The sequence below is a fragment of the Hypanus sabinus genome, chromosome 3 (assembly GCF_030144855.1).
Source record: "Hypanus sabinus isolate sHypSab1 chromosome 3, sHypSab1.hap1, whole genome shotgun sequence".
In the NCBI taxonomy this organism is placed as follows: Eukaryota; Metazoa; Chordata; class Chondrichthyes; order Myliobatiformes; family Dasyatidae; genus Hypanus; species Hypanus sabinus.
Window position 1 is genome coordinate 22,716,163 of NC_082708.1, and position 24,637 is coordinate 22,740,799.

Sequence of the window (24,637 nt, forward strand, 5' to 3'; positions counted from 1 at the left end):
TTTACCCTCTTCATTGCTCTTCCCACTGCGGTCTGTAAAGAGTCTGTGAATGCTTGAGGTTCCTCTGCATCCTCCGATTTCCTCCCACAGTGAAAGATGTAAGGGTTGGTAGGTTAATTGGACATTGTAAATTGTCTCATGGATAGGCTAAGGTTAAATCAGGAGATTTCTGGGTGGCATGGCTCAGAGACCAGAAGGGCTAGTTCCATGCTGTATCTAGATAATAGATTAGATAGATCATGGTAGATAGATTAGGAAGATAGATATGGTATGCCCTGGTTCATGTTTTTACTGTTATGCTGTATGTATTTCATTTTGGCAGTTCTGTAAGAGCAGTCTGTTCTGTTTTCATGCTTGTTTGGGTTACTGTTGAAGTGAAGAGATGAGGGGAAATGTGCACCATCCAATTGTGATGGTTGAATTATGGGGAGGTTTCTCTGGTGAGGGGCACTAAGGCTGGGCTTGGGGCTTTTGTTCGAGAGAAGATGCTAGGGAGAACTGGTTGTAGCATACAATCCGGTGGAAGACCTGTTTGTTCGAGATGGATTGTGAGAGACATTTAGAAGGTGGTGTGTGCTTTCATGTTGACTGAGGGCCAGCGCGTGAATGACAGAGACGTTCAAGATGAGATCCAGCGAGTGTTGGATTAGAATGAGCCCTTTTCTTTTTGTTATTCTTTACTAATCCTTTAGTTAAAATTCATAAAAAATAATTCCTTTAATTGAATGCGGTGTGCTGTCTGTTGTTTTGTGGCATTAATTTGTAACAGGGTAGCAAATTACACAGCATTCACACAAACAGAGGTTTGGAGCAGGAGTGTGCCTCAATCTCTTGGGTTTCACAGGGCCGTAGGTTGTCTTCCCAGATGAAGAAATCAGCGTGTTTCAGATAGATAGAGAGATAAATTTATATCATGTCTACCTCTGCCTCCTACAACAGTGAAAACAACTCAAGTTTGGTCAATCTCTCCTTATAGGTCATACACTCTAATTCAGGCAGCATCCTGGTAAATCTCTTCTATATTTCTTCCAAAGTCTACACATCATTTCTGTAATGGAGCAAGCAGACCGACATATAATACTCCAAGTAAAGCCTAACCAAAGATTTATATGGTGCAACGTGATCCAAGTTTGGAGAGTAGAAAGCCTGCCTGGAGACATCACGACGTTATAACTCTTGGTCCTGATGTACTCTATTCAGATTTGGTCACCATGGGGTGATCTTATAGAGTTGTATAAAATCATAAGGGACACAGATAGTATTAATGCACACGGTCTTTTTCCAGGGGTTGGGAATAAAGAACAGGAAGCCATAGCTTGGAAGTGAGATGTTTAATACGAAACTGGGGGGCAACATTTTTACCAGTGGGTGGTCAGTCTAAGTGATGAGCTGCCAGAGGAAGTGATTGAGGCAGGTACATTAACATTTAAAAGGTAATTGGAAAGGTTCATAGATCGGAGAGGTTTATATAACTCTATAAGGTCACCCCTCATTCTCCTACCCTCTGATGTATAAAGTCCCAATGTGTTCAACCTCTCTCCATAATTCAGTCCCTCATATACCTCCTCTGCACTCTTTCCAGCTTAATGACATCTTTCCTAAAGCAGAGTGACCAAAGTTTTAGGGAGATTTGGGCCAAGGCTGGTAAATGGCACTAGTTTAGATGGGAACCTTGGTTGGCATGGACCAGTTGGGCTAAAAGCCCCATTTCCCTGCTCAGTGACTTCTTTGAACTTTGTTCCAAAGTCAGGTTTATACCACCGATATATGTTATGAAATTTGTTGTTTTATGGCAGCAATACAGTACAAAAACATAATAATCAATAAATTACATAGCAAAAATATGGCAGGAATAAAAAGTTTTCAGGGATCATTCAGAAAACTTATGGCAGAAGGGAAGAAGCTGTCCCTGAATCGTTGATTTTTTTCTGAAATGAACAACGCTGTTGTGTATCCAAACCCTTCACAACACACTATGCGCTGGCTCTGGTCCACTGTAATCAAGGGAAAGTAGCTGAATTTTGATATAAATATACAAACTAGTTTCACAAGAAAATACCTTGAAAATGTTATGTTCTGTTGCTTGAAATGTAAGTGAGCTTTTATATTATTTAGCAAACTCTCAAGGCTTAAAAGAGCTAATTATGGATGCATATTATAATTTGTTTATTTAAATATCTAAAAAATAAAGAACAAATTTAACTACTCAACAGGCTAGAAAGAAGAGAGAAAAGTTGAGATAATATTACAGATGGGTAATCTCACCCAGTTAAACTCTTCACTGACACTGCCTGTTCTTCTGGGCATTTCCCGTAGCTGTGAACTACATTTCAGTCTTTACTTGTCTCCCTCTGCTGTCAATAATCTACCAGTCAAAAAGCTTCTTCACCAATTTATCACATGGTAATCATAGATACACTCAGGGATATTCCCTTTGTCCCTTTTTTCACTTCACCACTCTCTGCAACTTCTCCCTCCCTCAGTTCTGTTCAATGGCCTTTGACCTGAAACTTTACCAATTTCACTTTGTACAACTATTGCCTGATCAAATGAGCATTTCCAGAATTTTCTATTTTTGATTTTTAATCTTGAGCATCAACAGTATTTTGATTTCCAGCACACAAAACGCTGTATGATCTCAGGAGATCAAGCAGCATCTATAGAGAGGAATGAACAGTCCACATTTTGGGCCGAGATTCTTTACTAGGACCTAAACATAGATTGTTTATTCAAAATCCAAATTTCACAAGTAAATTTATTATTAAAGTATGTGCATGTCACCATGTACTACCTGGAGAATAATTCATGGGAATTATTCTAGAAATGAAAGGTTTTCATATGAGGAATGTTTGAGGGCTCTGGACATGTGTTCATTGGAATTTGGAAGAATGAGGTGGGGGATCTCATTAAAGCCCATTAATTGATGAAAGGTCTAGATCATAGGTGTCAAACTCAAGGCCCGCGGGCCATATCCGGCCTGGCGTACAATTATATCCGGCCCGCGAGATCATTTTAGATAGATCTATTATTTTAATTATTAATGGCCCGGCGATATGAAGCCTATGATTGTAAGTTAATACCAATCATAAAAATAATGCTTTCTCAGCAGTCTTCTTCATAAGGGACGGAATTTGTGAAGTGAAACACTTTGTAGTTATAGCCGAGACTGAGACACATGAGAACAGGCTGAAAAAACGGAGGCAATGAAAGCTGCGTCTGCACGCGCCCGACTGATCCAGCCCGCATGAAGCTGCATTTTGCCCAATCCGGCCAGTGACCTAAAATGAGTTTGACACCCCTGCTCTAGATAGATTTGAAGTGGAGTGAATATTTCTTACAGTGGGGGAGTCTAAGAACAGGGGGCACAGCCTCTGAATAGAGTGACATCCATTTAGAATGTAGATGTGGAGGAATTCCTTTAGTCAGAAGCTGGTAAAACTGTGGAAGCTGTTAGCACAGGTGGCTGCATAGTCCAGGTCATTGGGTGCATTTAAAGTGGAGGTTGATAGTCAGGGCATGAAAGGTTACACGGAGAAGGCAGGAGTAGGATTTGAAGAGGAAAATTGATCAGCCATGATGAAATGGCTGAGCAGAATATAAGGGCTGAATAGCCTAATTCTGCTCCTATATCTTATGGTCCTGATGTACAAAAGAAGACAAACTGCAAATACAATAAATACATGCATACCTATGTACATAATACTCAGTACATGAGTTGTTGAGTCCTTGAAAGTGAGTCCATAGATTACAGAACTAGTTTAATGTTAAGGTGAGTGAAGTTATCCATGCTGATTCAGGAACCCATTAGTAGAAGGGTAATGACTGTTCGTGAACCTGGTGGTGTGGGACCCGTCTCCTGTCTCTCCTTCCTGATGGCTGTAGTGAAAAGAGAGTATGGCCTAGACGATGGTGGTCCTTGATGATAGATGCTGCCTTCTTGTGGCTGCACTCTTTGTAGATGTGGCTTTTCCTATGATGAGGAGGACTGTATCCACCAATTTCTGTTTGCTTTTCCATAAATATTCCTCTCCATAGATGCTGCATGACTGAGAGGGAGTGGCCACACACTTCAATTCTACAGACCACTCACACTCCGACATGTCTGTCCATGGCCTCCTCTACCGTCAAGATGAGGCCACATGCAGGTCGATGGAGCAATACCTTATCTCCTGCCTAGGTAGCCTCCTACTTGCCGGCATGAACATTCAACTCATAGACCTCCGTTGATACCCCTACCCCATCCCTATCTATAATTTTAGTCTGGTTTTCTTTCTCTCTCTTTTTTCCCCCCCCACTATAATCTCCCCCCAGCCCTACCTTTCTTTTTCTTTTATTTCCCATAATTCTCCACCTTCCCCCAGCCCATTTCCCTCCAGCCTATCACTTCCCAGCTTTCCACTTCATCCCTCACCCCACTTCTTATTCCCCCCTCGACCATCCCATGTTACTTCACTCCTGATGAAGGGTTTTGGCCCGAAACGTCGTCACTACCTCCTCTCATAGATGCTGTCTGGCCTGCTGTTCTGCCAGCATTTCGTGTTTATACTCGGTAATGGTTGGATATTTTTATGGACTTATTGGTTTTGTTACAGTCAGTGATATGTTTGCACCTAGGGAATCATAGGTAAGGAGACACTTATTTACATTAGAAGTAACTCAGGGAGAATTACTAGATTACAATTTACTCTGTCAAGCTCCCTCAGATTCCTGAACCTCCTATTCTACTGAAGCGTCCAACTTCTTTACCTTCTTTTTATGGACAATTCATGAATTAATCACTATCTTCCCTCAGTTGCTTCCAATATAAGTAAATGCATCCTTACATAAGGAAATAGAACCTTTTTATAATACCCTAAGTGCAAATAAATTCCAAGCCAGAGACTTGGGTCTTCACTATTAAAGTATCAGTGATACGCAATTTATTTGGATCGATATTACTACTAATGTGGCTAATATCTCTCCAGTTGATTCATTGGTAGCAAACACATCAATATTGGAATTTCTACAGTGAGAACTACAAAAAAGGCATACCTGAGGTGTGTTTCAAGAGATCTAGGCAAAGGACCAAATGAACAAAGTCAGCTAAATGGAGAGGGCATTAGTAGAGGCCCAATTCAATCAACGTTCCTTCATAAGGCAATCGCTTCATTTCAGGGATCAGTCGAGTGACTCGACCAACTGTCGGCCGAGAAAACTACAGTCTACAAATCAGTGAATTTGGTTAAATCAAGGACAATGGAAGTAGACAAGCCAATTGTCTTTGTTTTTACCATGAGCTAGAAGAGGATGGTGATGGTCATTTTGTGAGACTGTCTTTGCACCCCCCCACCCCCATTTTGTGATTTCCAAAATAATTTTTGCTTTGGGATAATCTAATCGGAACAAATGAAGGTAGACACAAGGAGTTTCAGCTAATGACCTGCTAAATCTGAGACCAGTCCTAGATGAGTAGGTATTTATTAAGTGACGTGGCAGGCTTGCTGGAAAAGCAGCCTGTAATCTTGTTAGACTCAGTGTCTGGGTCACCTAATTTGGCTGGTTGGAATCAGTCAGAGTTGAAAGAAACTAAGGCACGGGGCTGGGGGGCAGATAACATAAAACAATGAATACGTACACAACGCTGGAAGAACTCAGCAGGTCAGGCAGCATCCGTGAGAAAAGAGTAGCCAACGTTTTGGGCTGAGACCCTTCATCAGGAATGGAGGGGAAGAAAGGGCCAAAGCCCAGTAATAGAGATAGGGGAGGGGGTAGGGCCTAGAGGTGCCAGGTGAATAACTAATCAGAGGAAAGATAAAGGGGGGAGGGGGAAGGGATAAGCATGAAAGAACTGTAGAGATAAAGAAGCAGAAAGTTGAAAGGGGAGAGAGGCAGAGAGGGACCTGGGATAGGGGAAGGGGGAGAAGGAGGGGGAAGGAATTACCGGAAATTGGAGAATTCAATGTTCATACCACCAGGCAGGAGGCTACCCAGACGGTAGATGAAGTGTTGCTCCTCCAATCTGAGTTTGGCCTCATCACGGCAGTAGAGGAGGCCATGTATGGACATATCTAGATGGGATTGAGAGGCAGAGTTGAAGTGGGTGGCAACCAGGAGGTCCTGTCTATTGTGACGGACGGAGTGTAGGTGCTCGACGAAGTGGTCCCCCAATCTGCGTTGAGTCTCGCCGATGTAGAGGAGGCCGCACCAGATGCAATAGACGACTCCAGAAGACTCGCAGGTGAAGTGTTGCCTCACCTGGAAGGACTGTCTGGGGCCCAGAATGGTGGTAAGGAGGGAAGTGTGGGGACAGGTGTAGCATTTGCGCTTGCAGGGATAAGTGCCGGGTGGGAGTTCTGTGAGGAGGGACATGTGGACCAGGCAGTCACGGAGGGAACGATCCCTGCGAAAAGCTGAGAGGGATAGGGAGGGAAAGAAATGTCCATACATGGCCTTCTCTACTGCCATGATGAGGCCAAACTCAGGTTGGAGGAGCCACACCTCATCTACCGTCTGGGTAGCCTCCAGCCTGGTGGTATGAAAATTGAATTCTCCAATTTCCGGTAATTCCCTCCCCCTCCCCCTTCCCCTATCCCAGGTCCCTCTCTGCCTCTCTCCCCTTTCAACTTTCTGCTTCTTTATCTCTACAGTTCTTTCATGCTTATCCCCTCCCCCTCCCCCCTTTATCTTTCCTCTGATTGGTTATCCACCTGGCTCCTCTAGGCCCTACCCCCTCCCCTATCTCTATTACTGGGCTTCGACCCTCTCCTTCCCCCCCCCCCCCCCCCATTCCTGATGAAGGGTCTCGGCCCGAAACGTTGGCTACTCTTTTCTCACGGATGCTGCCTGACCTGCTGAGTTCTTCCAGCGTTGTGTATGCATTCTTTAATCCACAGCATCTGCAGTTGTATTTTTGTGTACCATAAAACAATGCTGGCTGGAGCCCTGGACCAGAGCCTGAAAGAAGGTGACCTTGAGCCGATAGGATGGCAATACATCAGTCGAACTCTTAAGGAACACTATAAGAGACAGGAGCTTCAAATATGAGGCAGAGGTAACTCTCCAGAGACCAACCATCATGAATGAGGATGTCCCAATGGATAAGTGGAGATCGGGACAATGAAGAATGCCTGGCCAGCGTAGACTCCTTTCCCAGGTAATACCTTTTCTCTTCATTAACTGTTCATGGAGGGTCAGGGAAATCTAGTGGGGGTCTACGCAGGTAGTTAGTTTTGTGAACCCCCATGCTTTTCAGTTGAGACAATAAAGGTTACTTGTTGGTAATTACAGATACCTCTGTGCCTCTCTGATCATTAGTACTAAAGGCTAGATCCTTACAACAGAACCTTTACGAGTGAATCAACCTTTGGAATGTGGATATTTTGGAGAGGGTGCAGAAGAGATGTACCAGGATTCCACCCCAACTAAATAAAGAGCATGTCTTATGAGGCTAGTCTGAGCGAGCTGAGACTTTTCTGTTAGGAGCGAAAGAGGATGGGAGGTGACTTGATGGGGGTACACAGGATAATAACAGGCATTAATTGAATAGTTAGCCAGAGACATTTTTCCCCGTGGCAAAAATAGCTAATATGAGGGGGGCATAATTTTAATGTGATTGGAGGAAAGTATAGGGGAATGTCATGGGTAAGTTTTCTTACAGAGACTGGTGGGTGTGTCGAATGCCCTGCCAGGGGTGGTGGTGCGGGATATATATTAGGGGCATTTAAGAAACTCTTTGATGAGCACATAAATGATAGACAAATGGAGGCCATGGGGGAGGAAAGGGTTAGATTAATCTAAGAATAGATTAAAAGGTCAGCACAACATTGTGAACTGACGGGCCTCTACTGTTTCAAATGTTCTATGTTCTATGAACCTTCCCCAGTGGAAGCATGCCTTTCCTTAAATCAAAGCTCTAAAGTTGTCAAAACACTTCCTGTGATGAATAGTCTTGGCCTGAAACGTCAACTGATTGGTCCCTGTAATAAATTCCTAACCATGTTAAAGCACCTTCTTGTGGTGTGGAATAGGTGCTTCAAACCACAATTAATGTAACAAGCAATCAGAATAGCGAAAAATAATGAAATCAAATTAAATGAATAATTTTGGTTGATATTGCCATAGCAACATTGGAATATTAACTGGAAAGCAATAGCGTCTGGTGTTGCTGGAACTGGTGGAAGGCATTCAAAGCGATTAGCCTAGAGTGTTGAACACAATGAGATGTGGTGCTGTAATCACAAATAGGCATTTAAGTCGCTGCTACAGAAGGAGAGTTGGGGAAGAGCCACTGACACAAAACGCATTTGAGTGAGAGAAGGTGAGAGAAAGTAAGAGAAAACGTGAAAGAGTGAGTTAGAGAGAGTGACAGTGTGAGAGTGTGTGTGTGCACATGCATATATAGAGGTTCATCTTTCTTTCTTTCAATGAAACATTTGGTTCCATTGACATCAACAAAGTTAAATGCCAGGAGACAAGTACATTTGGCAGTGGGTACCTTGATCTAAACACAAGAGATTCTGCACATGATGGAAATCCAGAGTAACACAAACAAAATGCTGGAGGAACTCAGCAGGTCAATCAGCATGAATGGAGAGGAATAATTAGTTGACGATTCAGGCCAAGACCATTCATCAGAATACCTTGACTTGTTTAGTGCTAAGGACCCAAAAAGAAATTCATCTTCCTAAAATTATGCCAATCTATCAATCTTCAAGTCATGCCACTCAGAGACTTGTGCTAGCATTATTATGTCACTGTCTGTGCTGGATTGCAACTCTATGTGCTGTGTTAGACTATATGTACAGAGCTTTACACCTTGGCACCAGAGGAACAATGTTTCATTTAGCTGTATACTTACTGTAACGATGGTTGAATGATAATGAACAATGATCATTTTCTAATTCATTAACTTGGCCCGAATTCCACTCCTGCCTGCCCAGGGTGCATTCAAATTTGACTAAACTTCAGGAAGAAATCCCTGGATCAATAGTGTGGAGGGGAGGATTCCTGTCACATTGTTGCTGCCAATCAGAAGGTTCTGCTATTGCTTGTGAAATTGGGAATTAAACCATTGCTGGCAAATGCTCGATATTTGTATACTGAATTGCTCTCATTAGTGCCCATGGCTTCATGGTTCCTGCATGAGAAGTTTTAATTCTGTTGGACAACTTTCCAGCCTCACTCAACTGTACAGCAAAGGCTTGTCAAGACTTCCCAGCATTACAGCTGGGAAATCAACTTTCTAATCATTTACCAAGTTTGACCAAGTGCAGGATCCAGGTGCCCATTCAAATGAGTTGCATTTGTAGTACTACAATAAGATAAATCTGGTTTTATTTATTTGTGCTATTCTATTATATAAATAAACTATTATAGGTTTTAGTTGACTTCATTTCTCAATAAATCTTACTATTTTTGATTGATTCTATTTTAAAAAGATTTTAACTGTTTCTTCATATTCAATATTCAAGTTAATGACAGGATTTGCTCACATTTGGAAAAGCCTAGTCTTATTTGGGATAGTCAGCATTGCTGTGTGCAGAGGAGGTGATGTCTTACAAACTCGATTGAATTTTTTGAGAAGGTAAAGATGACTAAGAGTAGGGTAGTGAATGTTCCCTCTGTGGACTTTACTAAAGTCTATGTTAAGGTCTGTCATGATTGTGTGATCCTGATGATTAAGTCACATGGGATCCATAGAGGTTAGTGGGCTTGTACTCAGATTAGTTTGGCCACAAAGACAGAGTTAGTGGTAGACGGGTGTTATTCCGACTAAAGGTCTGTAACCAGTGGTGTCCTGGCAAGGATTGATAGTGGTACCTGTCTTGTTTGACTTGGATGAACGTTTTGGTAAGTTTGTTTATTATTTTTGCAGGTAACACAAAAGAAGTGGTGAAAGTGAGGACAGTTGTCAAAGCAACCAGCAAGATATGGTGGATCAGCTGCAAACTTGGACAGATGAAGTTGAATCCATACAAGTGTGAGTTGATCTTTGGGTGCAAGTCCCTAGCTCCTTAAAAGTGGTAACAGTGTGTGGGGTGGTAAACAAGTCATACAGCATGCTTTAGTTGTTTTTCCATTTGGTATCAAATAAACTTTCAGGCTTTCCCCTGTTGCAGCAAATGTACACAACACCAAGAATTCAGGTGCCTATGAGTGTTAATGTGTTGTCCTGCATAACTTCTTAGTGGGCTCTCTTTAGTGGGCTGTGGAGGGCATAGGCTTCTGACTTTTTGGCCAAGTTTCAATTAGAAAATCAGATACACATAACCTCTCATACATATTTTAATTTCCAGTGCGAAAAATGTCTTGTGTGAGGGTTAATCATGCCAGCAAGAGCCAGGGTCAACTTCCCAATGAGTGGACCTCCTGTCAATCTTGATAGAGTTGTTCTGTAGCTGAAGGACACCACTAACCAATACTACACCCTTTCACCTTACCTTCTACCTGATTTCCCCATTCACTTGATTCCCTCTTCCTCCAGTTACTACTCTGCTCCCCACCATAGATTTCTTTTTACCTTTTCTCCCTACTTTTCCAGGCCCTGACTGATCTCCCTCATCACCATGGCTCCCTGAAGGGATCTATCCCACAACTCTGACTCACTCCCCAGTAGCGAATCAACATGGGGGCAGCTCAAATGCTTTTTCCATGGTAAGAACATCTTGATTTCTTCAGAGAAGTTATCCCAATGTGGTCATTTGATTTTGTGTGACACCTATTTAGTATTGGGGCAAAACATTTTGAGCAAAGCAAATCCAGCCTCTTATGGGCTTTCCTGCAATTTTAGGGATTTATTTAAGGAGATATTTTACTTACCAATCTTCCTTTCATCTGTGAACATTCATTTTCATACAAGAAATGTTTAGTTGAGGTTTCCCTGGAACACAGCAATTCTTCAAGTCTTCCGGAAAGATGGCAAGAATAAATTAAAGCATAAAGTACAGTGATGGTTGTTGAAGTGTTTTGCTGGATGGTAAAAGCTCTCATTGTTACAACTGTCACCTCTGGTTTCCACAGCTGACTGCCTTCCTCACTGATAACACAATGTTCCTTTTACACCTCACTAATTCCAGTTATGCCATACACACAGTGTGAAAGTACAACCCCCTGCGGAAATATAATGCTGCTACGTTTCGATGCGTTTTATGAAAGTAACCGAAAAGCGTTCGTCCATGGGGACTGCAGATCAGTGGCTGAATGGTCTGGCAGAGGGAATCAGGCAGAAATTCTTTCAATAATCTGCAGCAACGTGTAGGGCAATGAGAGATACCGTCAACGCTACTTCTTGAAAAGCAGTGTAATGATTTCCCCCCATCAGAAAGCAATAAATTAACAGCAATTGGATAAAGGCCTTAATCACTGAGTCTATTTTAAATGGTGAGGGGTGAAATAGCATTGGTGTGAGAAGGAGCTGGGTATCACAGAAAAGTTATTGAAAGTTTACATGAAGGCTCAACAATCAGAATCAGATTTATTATTGCTGACATACCGTATGTTGGGAAACACGCTGTTCTGTGGCAGCAGTACAGTGCAAGACATTAAAATTACTATAAAGTTACAATATAAAAAATCATTCAGGAAAACAAACCATATGTTGACCTATTCTGAAGAAGGGTCAGCTCACTCAAAATGTCAGTTCTGCTTCTGACCCCACTGCCCTGCAGAGTGTTGGCAGGTTCTTAGTTTTTGTGCTGGATAGTGCAGCAGCCGATGCTATATGGCCGACTTCTGCTCCTGTCACTTTTGTTCCAGAGTTCTGTGGAATTCCTTCTCCATCTTTCTTTCTCTTTCCCTCCTTAAATTATTTCTTAACAACCAACTCTCTACCCAAGCTCTTGGTTGTGTCTGTGCCAAACGTGATACAAAATTAAACTAAAACTCTTCTGTATGCCCCCATATCTCTCCATTCCCTGCATATTTATAGAGTCATAGAACACCACAGCACAGAAACAGGCTTTTTGGCCCATCTAGTCCATGCCAAAGTACTAATCTGCCTGGTCCCATTGAACTGAATTTCGACCAAAGCCCTTCATACCCCTACCATACATGTACCTATCCAAATTTCTCTAAATACAGAACGTTCATATTCTCTTAAAGTAATATTCTCTTAATTCATATACCCATCTAAAAGTCTCTTTAACGTCACTATCATACCTGCTTCCACCATTACCACTAGAAACTAATTCCAGGCACCAACGGCTCTCTGCACATCTCTTTCAAACTTTCCCTCCTCACCTTAATGGATGTCCTCTAGTATCTGACATTTCTACCTTTGAAGAATATTCTGACCATCTACCCAATGAATGTCTCCCATAATTTTATGAATTACTGTCAGGTCTCCCTTAGCTTCGGATGCTCAAGAGAATACAACCCAACTTGTCTAGTTTCTCCTTATAACTCACACCATTTAAACCAGGCAGCATTCTGGAAAACTTACTCAACTTTTCCAACAGTCAATATATCCATACTGTAAAATCACCCTTTATCTGTCCTTTAATGGGGTGACCAGAATTGCACACAATACTCCAAAAGTGGCCCAAATGAAGTTTAATAAGATGCAACATCACTTCCTGACTTTTATATACAATGCCCTGACTAATGGAGCCAAGCATACAGTATGCTTTCTTAACCACCCTGTCTACTTGAGTGCCCATTTTCTGGGAGATTTGGACTTAGAACCCAAGATCCATCTAAACATCAATGCTGCAAATGCCCCTGCCATTAACTATATTATTTCCCCTCATTTTGACTACCTAAATTGTAACACCCCACACTTCAGAACTTTGATAAACTTCTGTACAAGTGCAGTGGAGAGTATATTGACTGGCTGCATCACAGCCTGGTATGGAAACACCAATGCCCTTGAATGGAAAGTCCTACAAAAGGTAATGAATTTGGCCCAGTGCATCACATGGAAAGCTCTCCTAACCATTGAGCACATCTACATGAAATGCTGTCATTGGAAAGCCGCATCCATCATCAGAGATCCCCACCACCCAGGACATGCTCTCTTCTTAATAACATTATTAATAACAGATAGTCATTAATAAATATGATATAGTTGGGATCACAGAGACATGGCTCCAGGGTGACCAAGGATGGGAGCTCAACATCCAGGGATATTCAATATTCAGGATGGATTGACAGGTAAGAAAAGGAGGTGGGTTAGCATTGCTGGTTGGAGAGGAGATTAACACAATAGAAAGGAAGGACATTAGCCTGGAGGACGTGGAATCGATATGGGTAGAGCTGCATAACACTAAGGGGCAGAAAATGCTGGTGGGAGTTGTGTACAGGCCACCTAACAGTTGTAGTGAGGTTGGGGATGGCATTAAACAGGAAATTAGAAATGTGTGCAATAAAGAAACAGTAGTTATGATGGGTGACTTCAATCTACGTATAGATTGGGTGAACCAAATTGGTAAGGGTGCTGAGGAAGAGGATTTCTTGGAATGTATGCGGGATGGTTTTCTGAATCAACATGTTGAGGAACCAACTAGAGAGCAGGCCGTTCTAGATTGGGTATTGAGCAATGAGGAAGGGTTAATTAGCAATCTTGTCGTGCGAGGCCCCTTGGGTAAGAGTGACCATAATATGGTGGAATTCTTCATTAGGATGGAGAGTGACATAGTTAATTCAGAAACAAAGGTTCTGAACTTAAAGAAGGGTAACTTTGAAGATATGAGACGTGAATTAGCTAAGATAGACTGGCAAATGATACTTAAAGGGTTGACGGTGGATATGCAATGGCAAGCATTTAAAGATCGCATGGATGAACTACAACAATTGTTCATCCCAGTTTGGCAAAAGAATAAACCAGGGAAGGTAATACACACGTGGCTGACAAGGGAAATTAGGGATAGTATCAAGTCCAAAGAAGAAACATATAAATTAGCAAAAAAAAGCGGCACACCTGAGGACTGGGAGAGATTCAGAGACCAACAGAGGAGGACAAAGGGCTTAATTAGGAAAAGGAAAAAAGATTATGAGAGAAAGCTGGCAGGGAACATAAAAACTGACTGTAAAAGCTTTTATAGATACGTGAAAAGAAAAAGATTAGTCAAGCCAGATGTAGGTCCTTTACAGTCAGAAACAGGTAAATTGATCATAAGGAACAAAGACATGGCAGACCAATTGAATAACTACTTTGGTTCTGTCTTCACTAAGGAGGACATAAATAATCTTCCGGAAATCGTAAGGGACCGCGGGTCTAGTGAGATGGAGGAACTGAGGGAAATACATGTTAGTAGGGAAGTGGTGTTAGGTAAATTGAAGGGATTAAAGGCAGATAGATCCCCAGGGCCAGATGGTCTGCATCTCAGAGTGCTTAAGGAAGTAGCCCAAGAAATAGTGGATGCATTAGTAATAATTTTTCAAAACTCCTTAGATTCTGGATTAGTTCCTGAGGATTGGAGGGTGGCTAATGTAACCCCACTTTTTAAAAAAGGAGGGAAAGAGAAACTGGGGAATTATAGATCGGTTTGTCTGACATCGGTGGTGGGGAAAATGCTTGAGTTGGTTATCAAAGATGTGATAATGGCACATTTGGAAAGAGGTGAAATCATCGGACAAAGTCAGCATGGATTTGTGAAAGGAAAATCATCTCTGACGAATCTTATAGAATTTTTTGAAGATGTAACTAGTAGAGTGGATAGGGGAGAGCCAGTGGATGTGGTATATTTAGATTTTCAAAAGGCTTTTGACAAGGTCCCACACAGGAGATTAGCGTGCAAACTTAAAGCACATGGTATTGGGGGTACGGTATTGATGTGGATAGAGAATTGGTTGGCAGACAGGAAGCAAAGAGTGGGAGTACGGGACCTTTTCAGAATGGCAGGCAGTGACTAGTGGGGTTCCGCAAGGCTCAGTGCTGGGACCCCAGTTGTTTACAATATATATTAATGATTTAGACGAGGGAATTAAATGCAGCATCTCCAAGTTTGCGGATGACATGAAGCTGGGCGGCGGTGTTAGCTGTGAGGAGGATGCTAAGGGGATGCAGGGTGACTTGGATAGGTTAGGTGAGTGGGCAAATTCATGGCAGATGCAATTTAATGTGGATAAATGTGAGGTTATTCACTTTGGTTGCAAGAACAGGAAAACAGATTATTATCTGAATGTTGGCCGATTAGGAAAAGGGGAGGTGCAACGAGACCTGGGTGTCATTGTACACCAGTCATTGAAGGTGGGCACACAGGTACAGCAGGCGGTGAAAAAGGCAAATGGTATGTTGGCATTCAGAGCAAAAGGATTTGAGTACAGGAGCAGGGAGGTTCTACTGCAGTAGTACAAGGCCTTGGTGAGACCGTACCTAGAATATTGTGTGCAGTTTTGGTCCCCTAATCTGAGGAAAGACATTATTGCCATAGAGGGTGTACAGAGAAGGTTCACCAGATTGATCTCTGGGATGGCAGGACTTTCATGTGAAGAAAGACTGGATCGACTAGGCTTATACTCACTGGAATTTAGAAGATTGGGGGGGGAATCTTATAGAAACATATAAAATTCTAAAGGGATTGGATAGGCTAGATGCAGGAAGATTGTTTCCGATGTTGGGGAAGTCCAGAATGAGGGGTCGCAGTTTAAGGATAAAGGGGAAGCCTTTTAGGACCGAATTGAGGAAAAACTTCTTCACACAGAGAGTGGTGAATCTGTGGAACTCTCTGCCATGGGAAACAGTTGAGGCCGGTTCATTGGCTATATTTAAGAAGAAGTTAGATATGGCCCTTGTGGCTAAAGGGATCAAGGGATATGGAGAGAAAGCAGGTACAGGATTCTGAGTTGGCCATGATCATACTGAATGGCAATGTAGGCTCGAAAGGCCGAATGGCCTACTCCTGCACCTATTTTCTATGTCTCTCTGTTTCTTCAGATTCAGATTCAGTTTATTTGTCATTTAGAAACCACAAATGCAACGCAGTTAAAAAATGAGACAACGTTCCTCCAGAATGATATCACAAAAGCATATGACAAAACAGACTACACCAGAAAGTTCTTGCTGCTGATATCAGGTAGAAGGTACAAGAGCCTCAGGATTTACACCACGAGGTTCAAATACAGCTACTACTCCTCAACCACCAAACTCTGGAATAAAAAGGGGATAACTATACTCACTTGCCCTATCATTGAAATGTTCCTTCAACCAATGATCTCACTTTAAGTACTCTTTATCTCATTATCTCATGCTCTCATTATTAATTGCTATTTATTTATATTTGCATTTGCATGGTTTGTTGTCCTCTGCACTCTGATTGAGCTTTCATTGATCCTGTTATAGTTGCTATTCTACAGATTTGCTGAGTATACCCACATGAAAATGAATCCCAGGATTGTACATGGTGACATATATGTACCTAGATAATAAAATTTACTTCGATATATAGAGCATGGAAGAAGTTACCCTGGCCTATGCTAGTCCCATTTGAAAGTAGGTCCCTCTAAACCCGGGGTGCACAACTTGTGGTTCTGTAGACTACTTGGTTAATGGTAGGGGTCCAAGACATTAAAAGTTTGGGAGTCCCTGCTCTGAGTTTTGTGATCCTGTCCAAGAATCATTTAAATATTGTTGATATACCTGCCTCAACCTTAGACAAGGAAGAATTTCTTTAGCCAGAGGATGGTGAATCTGTGGATTTTTTTGCCCGACAGCCGTGGAGGCCAAATCATTGGGTATATTTAGAACAGAGGTTGATAGGTTCCTCATTAATAAAGACACTAAGGTAACGGGGAGAAGGCAAGAGAATGGGAAATAAATCAGTCATGATGAAAAGGTGGAGCAGACTTGATGGGTCAAACAGCTTAATTCTGCTTCTATGTCTTATGGTGAACCACTTCTGTTGGCAGCTAATTTAGTATATGAAACACCCTCTGGTGAAAATGTTGCCCCTATTAAATTTCTCCCATCTCACCTTAAAATCCTCTCTTGGGTTAAACTCTCACCTGTCATGCTTCCACATGTATCTATAATGGAATAAGATCTTATTGTATCCTTTGACAGTCCTCTACACTGCCTGCATTCTATCAATCTTTATATCAACTTACCAACCCATCCACTTACATTTTCATCTGAGTCACATACACACTCAGTGGCCATATTTTTAGGTACCTCCTGTAAGATCATGGTCTTCTGTTGCTGTAGCTCATCCACTTCAAGGTTTGACACTTCGTGCATTAAGAAATACCCTCCTGCAGACCACTGTTATCACACAAGGTCATCTGAGTTATTGCCACCTTCCTGTCAGCTTGAACCAGTCTGGCCGTTCTCCTCTGAACTCTCTCATTAACAGGGTGCTTTCGCCCACAGAACTGCCACTCACTGGATTTTTTTTTTTGTTTTTCACACCATCTCTGTAAACGCCAGAGAATGTCATGTGTGTAAGTCCCAGGAGACCATCAGTTTCTGAGACACTCAAATCACCACATCTCTGGACCCAACAATCATTCTATGGTCAGTCACTTGATCACATTTCTTCCCCACTCTGATGTTTGGTCCGAACAACAACTGAACCTGTTGGCTACATCTACATGCTTTTATGCATTGAGATACGCTGCCACATGATTGGCTGATTAGATACTTGCATTAACGAGCAGGTACACTGGTGTACCTAATAAAGTGGCCACTGAGTATATGTATCGCGCAATCTTCTTCTGTAGGTTGCTGTCAATTTTTTTTGCTTGCTACCTCTTTTTTGAAGCACCTCGGCAGGTTCAACTTGGAAGCTGTTATTCCTGTTCAAGGAAGGTTGCCAAACTCATAAGGCCCAACACCATGGATCTGTGGGTATCTACCGAGGAATCAAGAAATAAAGTGTATCTAAAATGCATTGTAAAACGGGCCAAAAGCTTTTTTGGATTTCACTTATCTAGAGCAATGCTGGCTCCCAATTATCTTTACTTGGAAATGCTCATACTGTCTTCCATCCATCTGTATTTGCCACCTTTTGTCATGATACAAAAGGAGATGGATGGCATGACATAGCAAGACCAAAGCTTTGACATTTTCTTTCCTTTTTAACCCTGGTGATAAATACATCTTCATCCTAAGACAGAATGGGGAAACGTAAGTTGAGTTTCACTTTGAAAAGAAGAATGGCTTCATTGTCTAAAATTTATGGCTGACGACAATCGAAGTCAAAGTGCACTTGATGTGTTTTTCCTCTCTGTGCTTCTGTCCTCCTCAATGCTAAGAGCATCAGCCAGTCACACCCCTCTGCTGTAACTCTCCGCTTCTGGTAAGATGGTGGCGCACTTGATTGCAACGGCTTCTATGAGGTCAAACAAAGATGCTGTTGGCCTTTTTAAACCTAGGTTTTATGATCACAAGACCCAGTGGCACATTAAGAACTTAATCGTACTGCAGGTCTCCCCCACCAGCGAGTTGCTTGTTGGGGGAGAAACTGAAGGAGCTGGACCTGGTGTGGTTCTTGTATCAGAGGTGTGTCAGAGGGGTTGCAGCAGTCCACAGTCTAACAGTGAGAGATCATCTCAGTCACTTTTCTTGTGACTGCAAGACCCTGTTGGACACTGTTAATGTGGGATGTTGCAAGTCTGATTCACTGATATATTGGTAGGTGGCGGGGTAGCTGCACGGCCTCGATCGTAGTGAGGAACAGGACTCAAGTCACAGTGTCGCCTGTTTTCAGCCATCCAGGAGAGAGGCATTGGCATCGGTGCACTCTGCCAGAGGTGATGTAGCACAACATCCAAGCTGGAGTCGGTGCTGCCACCAGTGCTTGCTTGGCAGGAAACAAGCTGTTTGACTGCAGACTGCTGCAACGTTCATGAACTATATAGTTTTTTTTGTGTGGCTGTACTTTACTGGTATCTTATATGAGCTTGAGATTGTATAGAGCATGTGCTAGATGTGCCTGGCGCAGTGTAACTTTTGGTATTGAGTTTTTAACCTTGGCCCCAGAGTAATGTTGTTTCATTCATGGGTATTCATGACAATTAATCCTGACCTTGAACTTAAACTGAGAGAGAGATTTTAGCTACTATCTGTTAACGCACAATTTTAGTGTCTGATAATCTCAGCTGTAAATGTTTTTAGGCAACCAACTCATGAAATCAAAAAATCACAGCCGGAAACCAGGAAGAGTAAGCTCTACAAAGCCACAATGACCTGTAAATTAGTACAACTCATGGTGATTGAATCTTCAGTAGCAAAGTTATCAAGGCAAAAGAGGGTCACCACAGTTATAATCTTCTCCAAGGACTGTGACCTTGTCATAGGTCACTATCCTCGGAGAGGCTTGTGAGATCCTGAGATCCCGAGATTGATGCCTTCTGGAGCCTTGCTACTGGTAGGGTCACCTATGGTGGTGAGGTCGAGGGAGAGGAACCAGACAAAAAGTCATCCAACCTAGACCCCAGTGGTGGAGCTGGTGGAAGATGAAGGCACATCACAACAGCAGTGAAGATGGAAGAACTCTGCAGCAGTGAAGGGTCTCCAGTCATCCGACATTCCATGCCACTGGGCCCTGACCCAAATAGTTCAAGGACCATGTGGTTGCTGCCCACGCATCAGCCTCCCCACAGTGAACAAGATCATGCATAGACTTTCTCCACTTTGGGAATAAACCCTTAGGAGAACATTATACTTGACTGGAGTGATCGCACCACTATTACTAACAATGCATGATCCAATTCTCCTGCCAGATCATATTTTGCACTTTTTCAACGGTAATTTTCAAAAATCCTCAGAAGAAAAACACCTCCCAGACACCCTAGGCTCTGAATCGAGTACCCTCTTCAGAAAAATAGCAACTTATCAGCACCAGCTTGTTTCAAGGAAACAAGGAATCCTTACATTGCACTTTTAGGACAATTACCAATTCAAGTCACATACTGTACATCTGTTCCATTGAAAACCTTTTAATAAATTATTAACACAGTTTATTAAACTGAAAACATTTATAAATCAGGAATGAATTCATGATATTGTTTTGAAAATATATTCAATCTTAGCTCAATTTATATTCATGGTTCTTTGAGAATAATCTGATTGATTTGTATCTGACTGTGTTCAGCTTTGGTCACTGTAATATAGAAACAAAGCGTTATTAAACTAAAAAGAGCGCAGAAAAGATTTACAATGATGTTGCTCTGATTAAACTCCCATCTGGCACTCCCATCCACCCATATCTTTAACTGGTTTAGATGCTGCTGTATGTCTTTGGCACTGACCACAATTCTAACAGCATTTGAGACCTTTGTAAATATGTTCTGCCGTGACTACATAAATTTCCTCTGGGTGGTCTGGTTTCCTCCCACAGTCCAAAGGCATATCGGTTAATTGGTCATTGTAAGTTATCCTGTGATTAAGCTAGGATTAACTCATGGGATTGTTCGGTGGCATGGCTCAACGGGCCAGAAGGGCCTGTTCCTCCCTGTATCTCAGTAAATAAATAAACAAGGGACTGAATCAGAGTGAGAGATCCAACAGACTAGGAACTTATTCCTTGGAATGTAAGAGATTGAGAGGTGATCTTATAGGGGTGTATGTATGAAATCATGAGGGCCAGTCAAAGGTAGGAGAATCAAGAAATCGATGATATAGATTTAAGGTGAAAGGGGAAAGATTTAATAGGGACTTGAGGGGAGGGTGCGATCTATGTGGATTCAGATGCCAAAGGAATTGGTTGAGGCAAGAAGAATAACAACTTTTAGAAAATAGTTGGACAGGTACATGGAAAGAAAAGGTTTAAAACATTACGGGCCAGTTGCTGGAAAATGGAAATAGTTAAGATGGGCACCTTTGTCAGCATGGACCATTTGCGCCAATGGGCCCCTTTCCTGAGCTTTATGATTTTTTTTTTACTCTGCCTGTCTCTGTATCTTTCCTGTATCTATATCCTGAAATCCCCTTCCCAACACCACATATGAAGTACCTTCACCAGATACACTGCAATGGTTTAGAAAGGCATCAGAAATAAATTCTAATCTCACCTCTTGTAGCACGTTGTGTAACAGACATAAGCTACGTCAGAGACAGTGACGATAAATGTACAAATCAAAACCCTGAAGGATTAAGCTATGTGTTAACACTGTTACTAATATTTCTAACTTTAGAAGAGTTGCTACTCAAGGAGCCAAATTGCACAGTTAGACTCAACATCATCTGTGGAGAGAGAAGCAATTTTCCTTGCCCTTGATGCTTCACTGGAGCCCTGAAACATGAGCACCTTTTCTCTCCCTACAGAAGCTAAGTGGTTACACAGTGCAGTTAAGTCTTTTAAAAAAGCACTACCACCAGTGTAAATCATGAAAAGCAAATCTTGAAGAAGAATCTCGGCCCGAAACCTCAACTGTTTATTCATCTACATGGATGCTGCCTAACCTCCTGAGTTCCTCCAGCATTTTGCATGTGTTGCTTTGGATTTCCAGCATCTGCAGAATATGTTGTGTTTATGTATCAATGTTATCAGTTGATTATATCAATGCATAAAATCTCTCCCACATCCAATGCAACACGTTTTTAATAAACTTGCTAAGTTTCAAAGTACATTATAATCAAAGTATGTATGCAGCTTACAACCCTGAGGTCCACCTTCCCCCAGGCAACTACGAAACATGGAACCAGTTTAAAGAAAAATCAAACACCCAACATGTGAAAAAAAAGATCAAATTGCACAAACAGCAACAAAACGAGTGAGTAGCACACAGAATCTTAAAAATCAAACCACGGAGTCCTTGAAACAGTCTCAGAATGTTTGGTTTAGTTCAGTTCAGTTCAGTTCAATTTAGTGCTAAGGTATTCATTGACTGCAGGCCACAGAGCCATTTCACCTCAAAACGCCCCAATCAAAATAGCAAAAACAATAGAGTAACTAAAAACAATTAAACACATAATATGAACTGTAGAGTCCTCTGTAAACAAAGCCAATCCACAAGCCGCGCCAATCAAACCTTGCCCGAGATGTTCTTCCAGCAGCAGTGAACATGAAGGAGAGGGAGACTGGTCCAACACAGGCAATTGGCACTGTCCACCTGCTCAGCTTCTGCTCCTATCTTCGCCGATTTCAATCTTACTCAATGCTTTAGTGGGCTATGTTGGCAAGTAATGGAGCTGATCAAGGCTTCGCACTCCACCATTAGGCCGCACACTCCATTCTCAAACTCGCTTTCAACCACACTGAATTCCCTCAGAGACAGCCAAAGCACCAGGTCACTCAGTTGGCCCTGGAGCACATTATTAAGATGTAAGCTACAGGCTCCAATTGCACACAGGTTAGTAGCGAAAGTACTTGTAAAAGAAGGAGGATAAGTCGTTTTGTGAACTGTCTTCGGGATGTCGCCATTGGCCGTGTTGACCACTGGCACCATCCTGCTGGAAGAGTTACAGCTTTCAGTAGAATATTTCAAAACACGTTCATTTCAGTAAGGTGCGATAGTCAATGATGAAAGACACTTCATTGGATATTATGTTCAGCAACGGTTCCCAGCTTTTTTAAACAAGCGATCCATGAACCCCAGGTTGGAAAAGCCTGATATTCAGTCACAACAAGGCTCTTTGTTATTTTTAGCAGAAACTAAAATGCATTTTGAAGAAAATCATTCCCACAACTGCGATTGGATTTGCAAAAAATCTATAAGAACATCCATCCTAATGGTGCTAAGAGAGCAATTTTCACTACATAAATTGATTACGCTTTTCCTAACTAACTCTTATTGTAAACTTGGACACCCAGTAATTGCTTGCAAGATCTATCATGCAGGAATTTAACACCTATAATTATAACAGTTATATCGTCAGTTAAGAAGAATTATATTAATCCATGAAAGGTATGTTTTGATGTGTGAGGTTATCTCGGTATGTGATAATAAAAAGTTTCAAATAAATCACATGACAAATAATTTCTGACAGAATGAGTGAACAATGCAGATTTTCTTTCATCCCATTTTCCCTCACCACCTCTCTGAATTCACAGCAAGAGTGGGACCTACTGACTGCCTATCATTCTGGTTGTTTCAAGGTTTTCTAAGAATCAGCAGTCTGGTCAGAAACAAATAAAAAAAAATCAGTCAAGCAGTGATTATATTTATATCAGAGTCAACAATGCTCACTGTGGTAATACTCACAGCTGGAGAAGATGAGCGGACAAGAATGTTCATCCATTGGAAAATTCTGGAGCTGCAGTTGACACTCTGCGATTATTGTAAGCCTGTGGAAAGCAATCATTTATTAGTCTCAGTGAATCTTTTAGAACTCTGGCACTATAACATCTTATCTTCAAAGCAGTAAATGGAAATTCCAAAGTCTACAGCACGATATTTTCCTCAGTCATCCAAATGATGATGGAAGATGCTGACCTGAGCTAAGGGGAAAGAATTGTAAGGCACAAAATGGAGTCTGAATTGCTTCTATTTCCAGAAGCCTTTGAAAACACATGAAAGAACCAGTCTCACTGAACCCCTGCAAATCAGTTTTTAAAAGGAATCCAAGTGTTGCTCTTCAAGGAAGGATATTGAAGTTGAACCAAGATGAATCTGTTGCACCTTTTAACCAGTGCTCTGAACTTGTAAAATCTTTGCTGATCTCCCAACTTTACTATCTCTCTCAATACACGTACACTTCTCGACCAACCGCAGGAGAGAGAACCCAGCTCTTTTACTTCCTGCTGCTGAATACCCAAACACACAATCTAGGTAAAGCAGCTATGAACTTACATTTCTTTTCAATTTAGATTATTGTGCTCGAATGCCTACCGCTTTACACTTGGGTGATCTAACAGTGGGCCTCTGCTCTGTCCACTAGTGGGACTCTTGGCTTCCAGTTGCCTGTCTCTCTCCATCTCACTCCCACTTTGGTGTCTCTGCCAGCAGGCAAGCTCCTTCACTGTTCGACTGTTGCCCAAGAAACCACATCTTATTGTCCACATTTTTCTGGACTCAGTGCTGAGTTCAGCAATTTCAGATAATTGGCATTTGCAACTGTCAATGCAGATACAACGACAGTTAGAGATGCCGAAAGTTTAAAACTACAGCAGTAAATCAACCAACACATAACCGGTCAGATAGCATCCATATCAAGAAAAACAAAGTTAATACAATGACTCAATGTAAGACGTTAATCCTGCCTCTCCACAGATGCTGCCTGACCTGGTGAGCATTTCCATTTCTTTTTCTGTAATTCTTTCAGCATCTGCAGTTTTTATTGCCCTATTCCTTTAACACCACAGAGAACGACTTACTCTGCCTTCTGCCTTTACAAGGTTCTTCCCTCTTGTTCTCTCCTCTCCCATCTCTTTCATTTTGAAACCTGTTTTAACTTTTCTCAGTTCAAATGAAAAATTATCATATTGAAATGTTAAAAGTCATGTCTCTCTCTACAGGTTCAGCCTGATCTATTGCCCATTTCAAGCACAATTTGGTTTTTATCCTCTCTTCTCTGAGTCGGTGATGAAAGAGGCTTCTTATAATACAATTGATGTAAACTTACCTTATGTGGTATTTATATTTAATTGATCAAAGTGCATTTTCTTTTTCATTATTATCAGAATGTACTCTTGTTTTGCCAGTTTCATTGGATAATATTTAAATTTTACACATAACAGAATGAAACATGATTTGCAGTAACATGTACTGCTGGCATAGTGTCTTCTCAACTTGAACCTAAACCATTCACATATGCATTTTATGTCAACTTGTACAGCTA

The 24,637-nt window shown here is 41.7% G+C and overlaps 1 protein-coding gene across 1 annotated transcript in view; it reads right to left on the bottom strand.

The window, feature by feature from the left end:
- LOC132390723 (gamma-aminobutyric acid receptor subunit gamma-3) overlaps positions 1–24,637 on the bottom strand; it is a 723,162-nt gene that overhangs the window by 405,844 nt on the left and 292,681 nt on the right. The window contains exon 5 of the mRNA XM_059963278.1: positions 23,062–23,144. Coding sequence (XP_059819261.1) covers positions 23,062–23,144 — 83 coding nt within the window. The remainder of the gene's footprint in view (positions 1–23,061; positions 23,145–24,637) is intronic.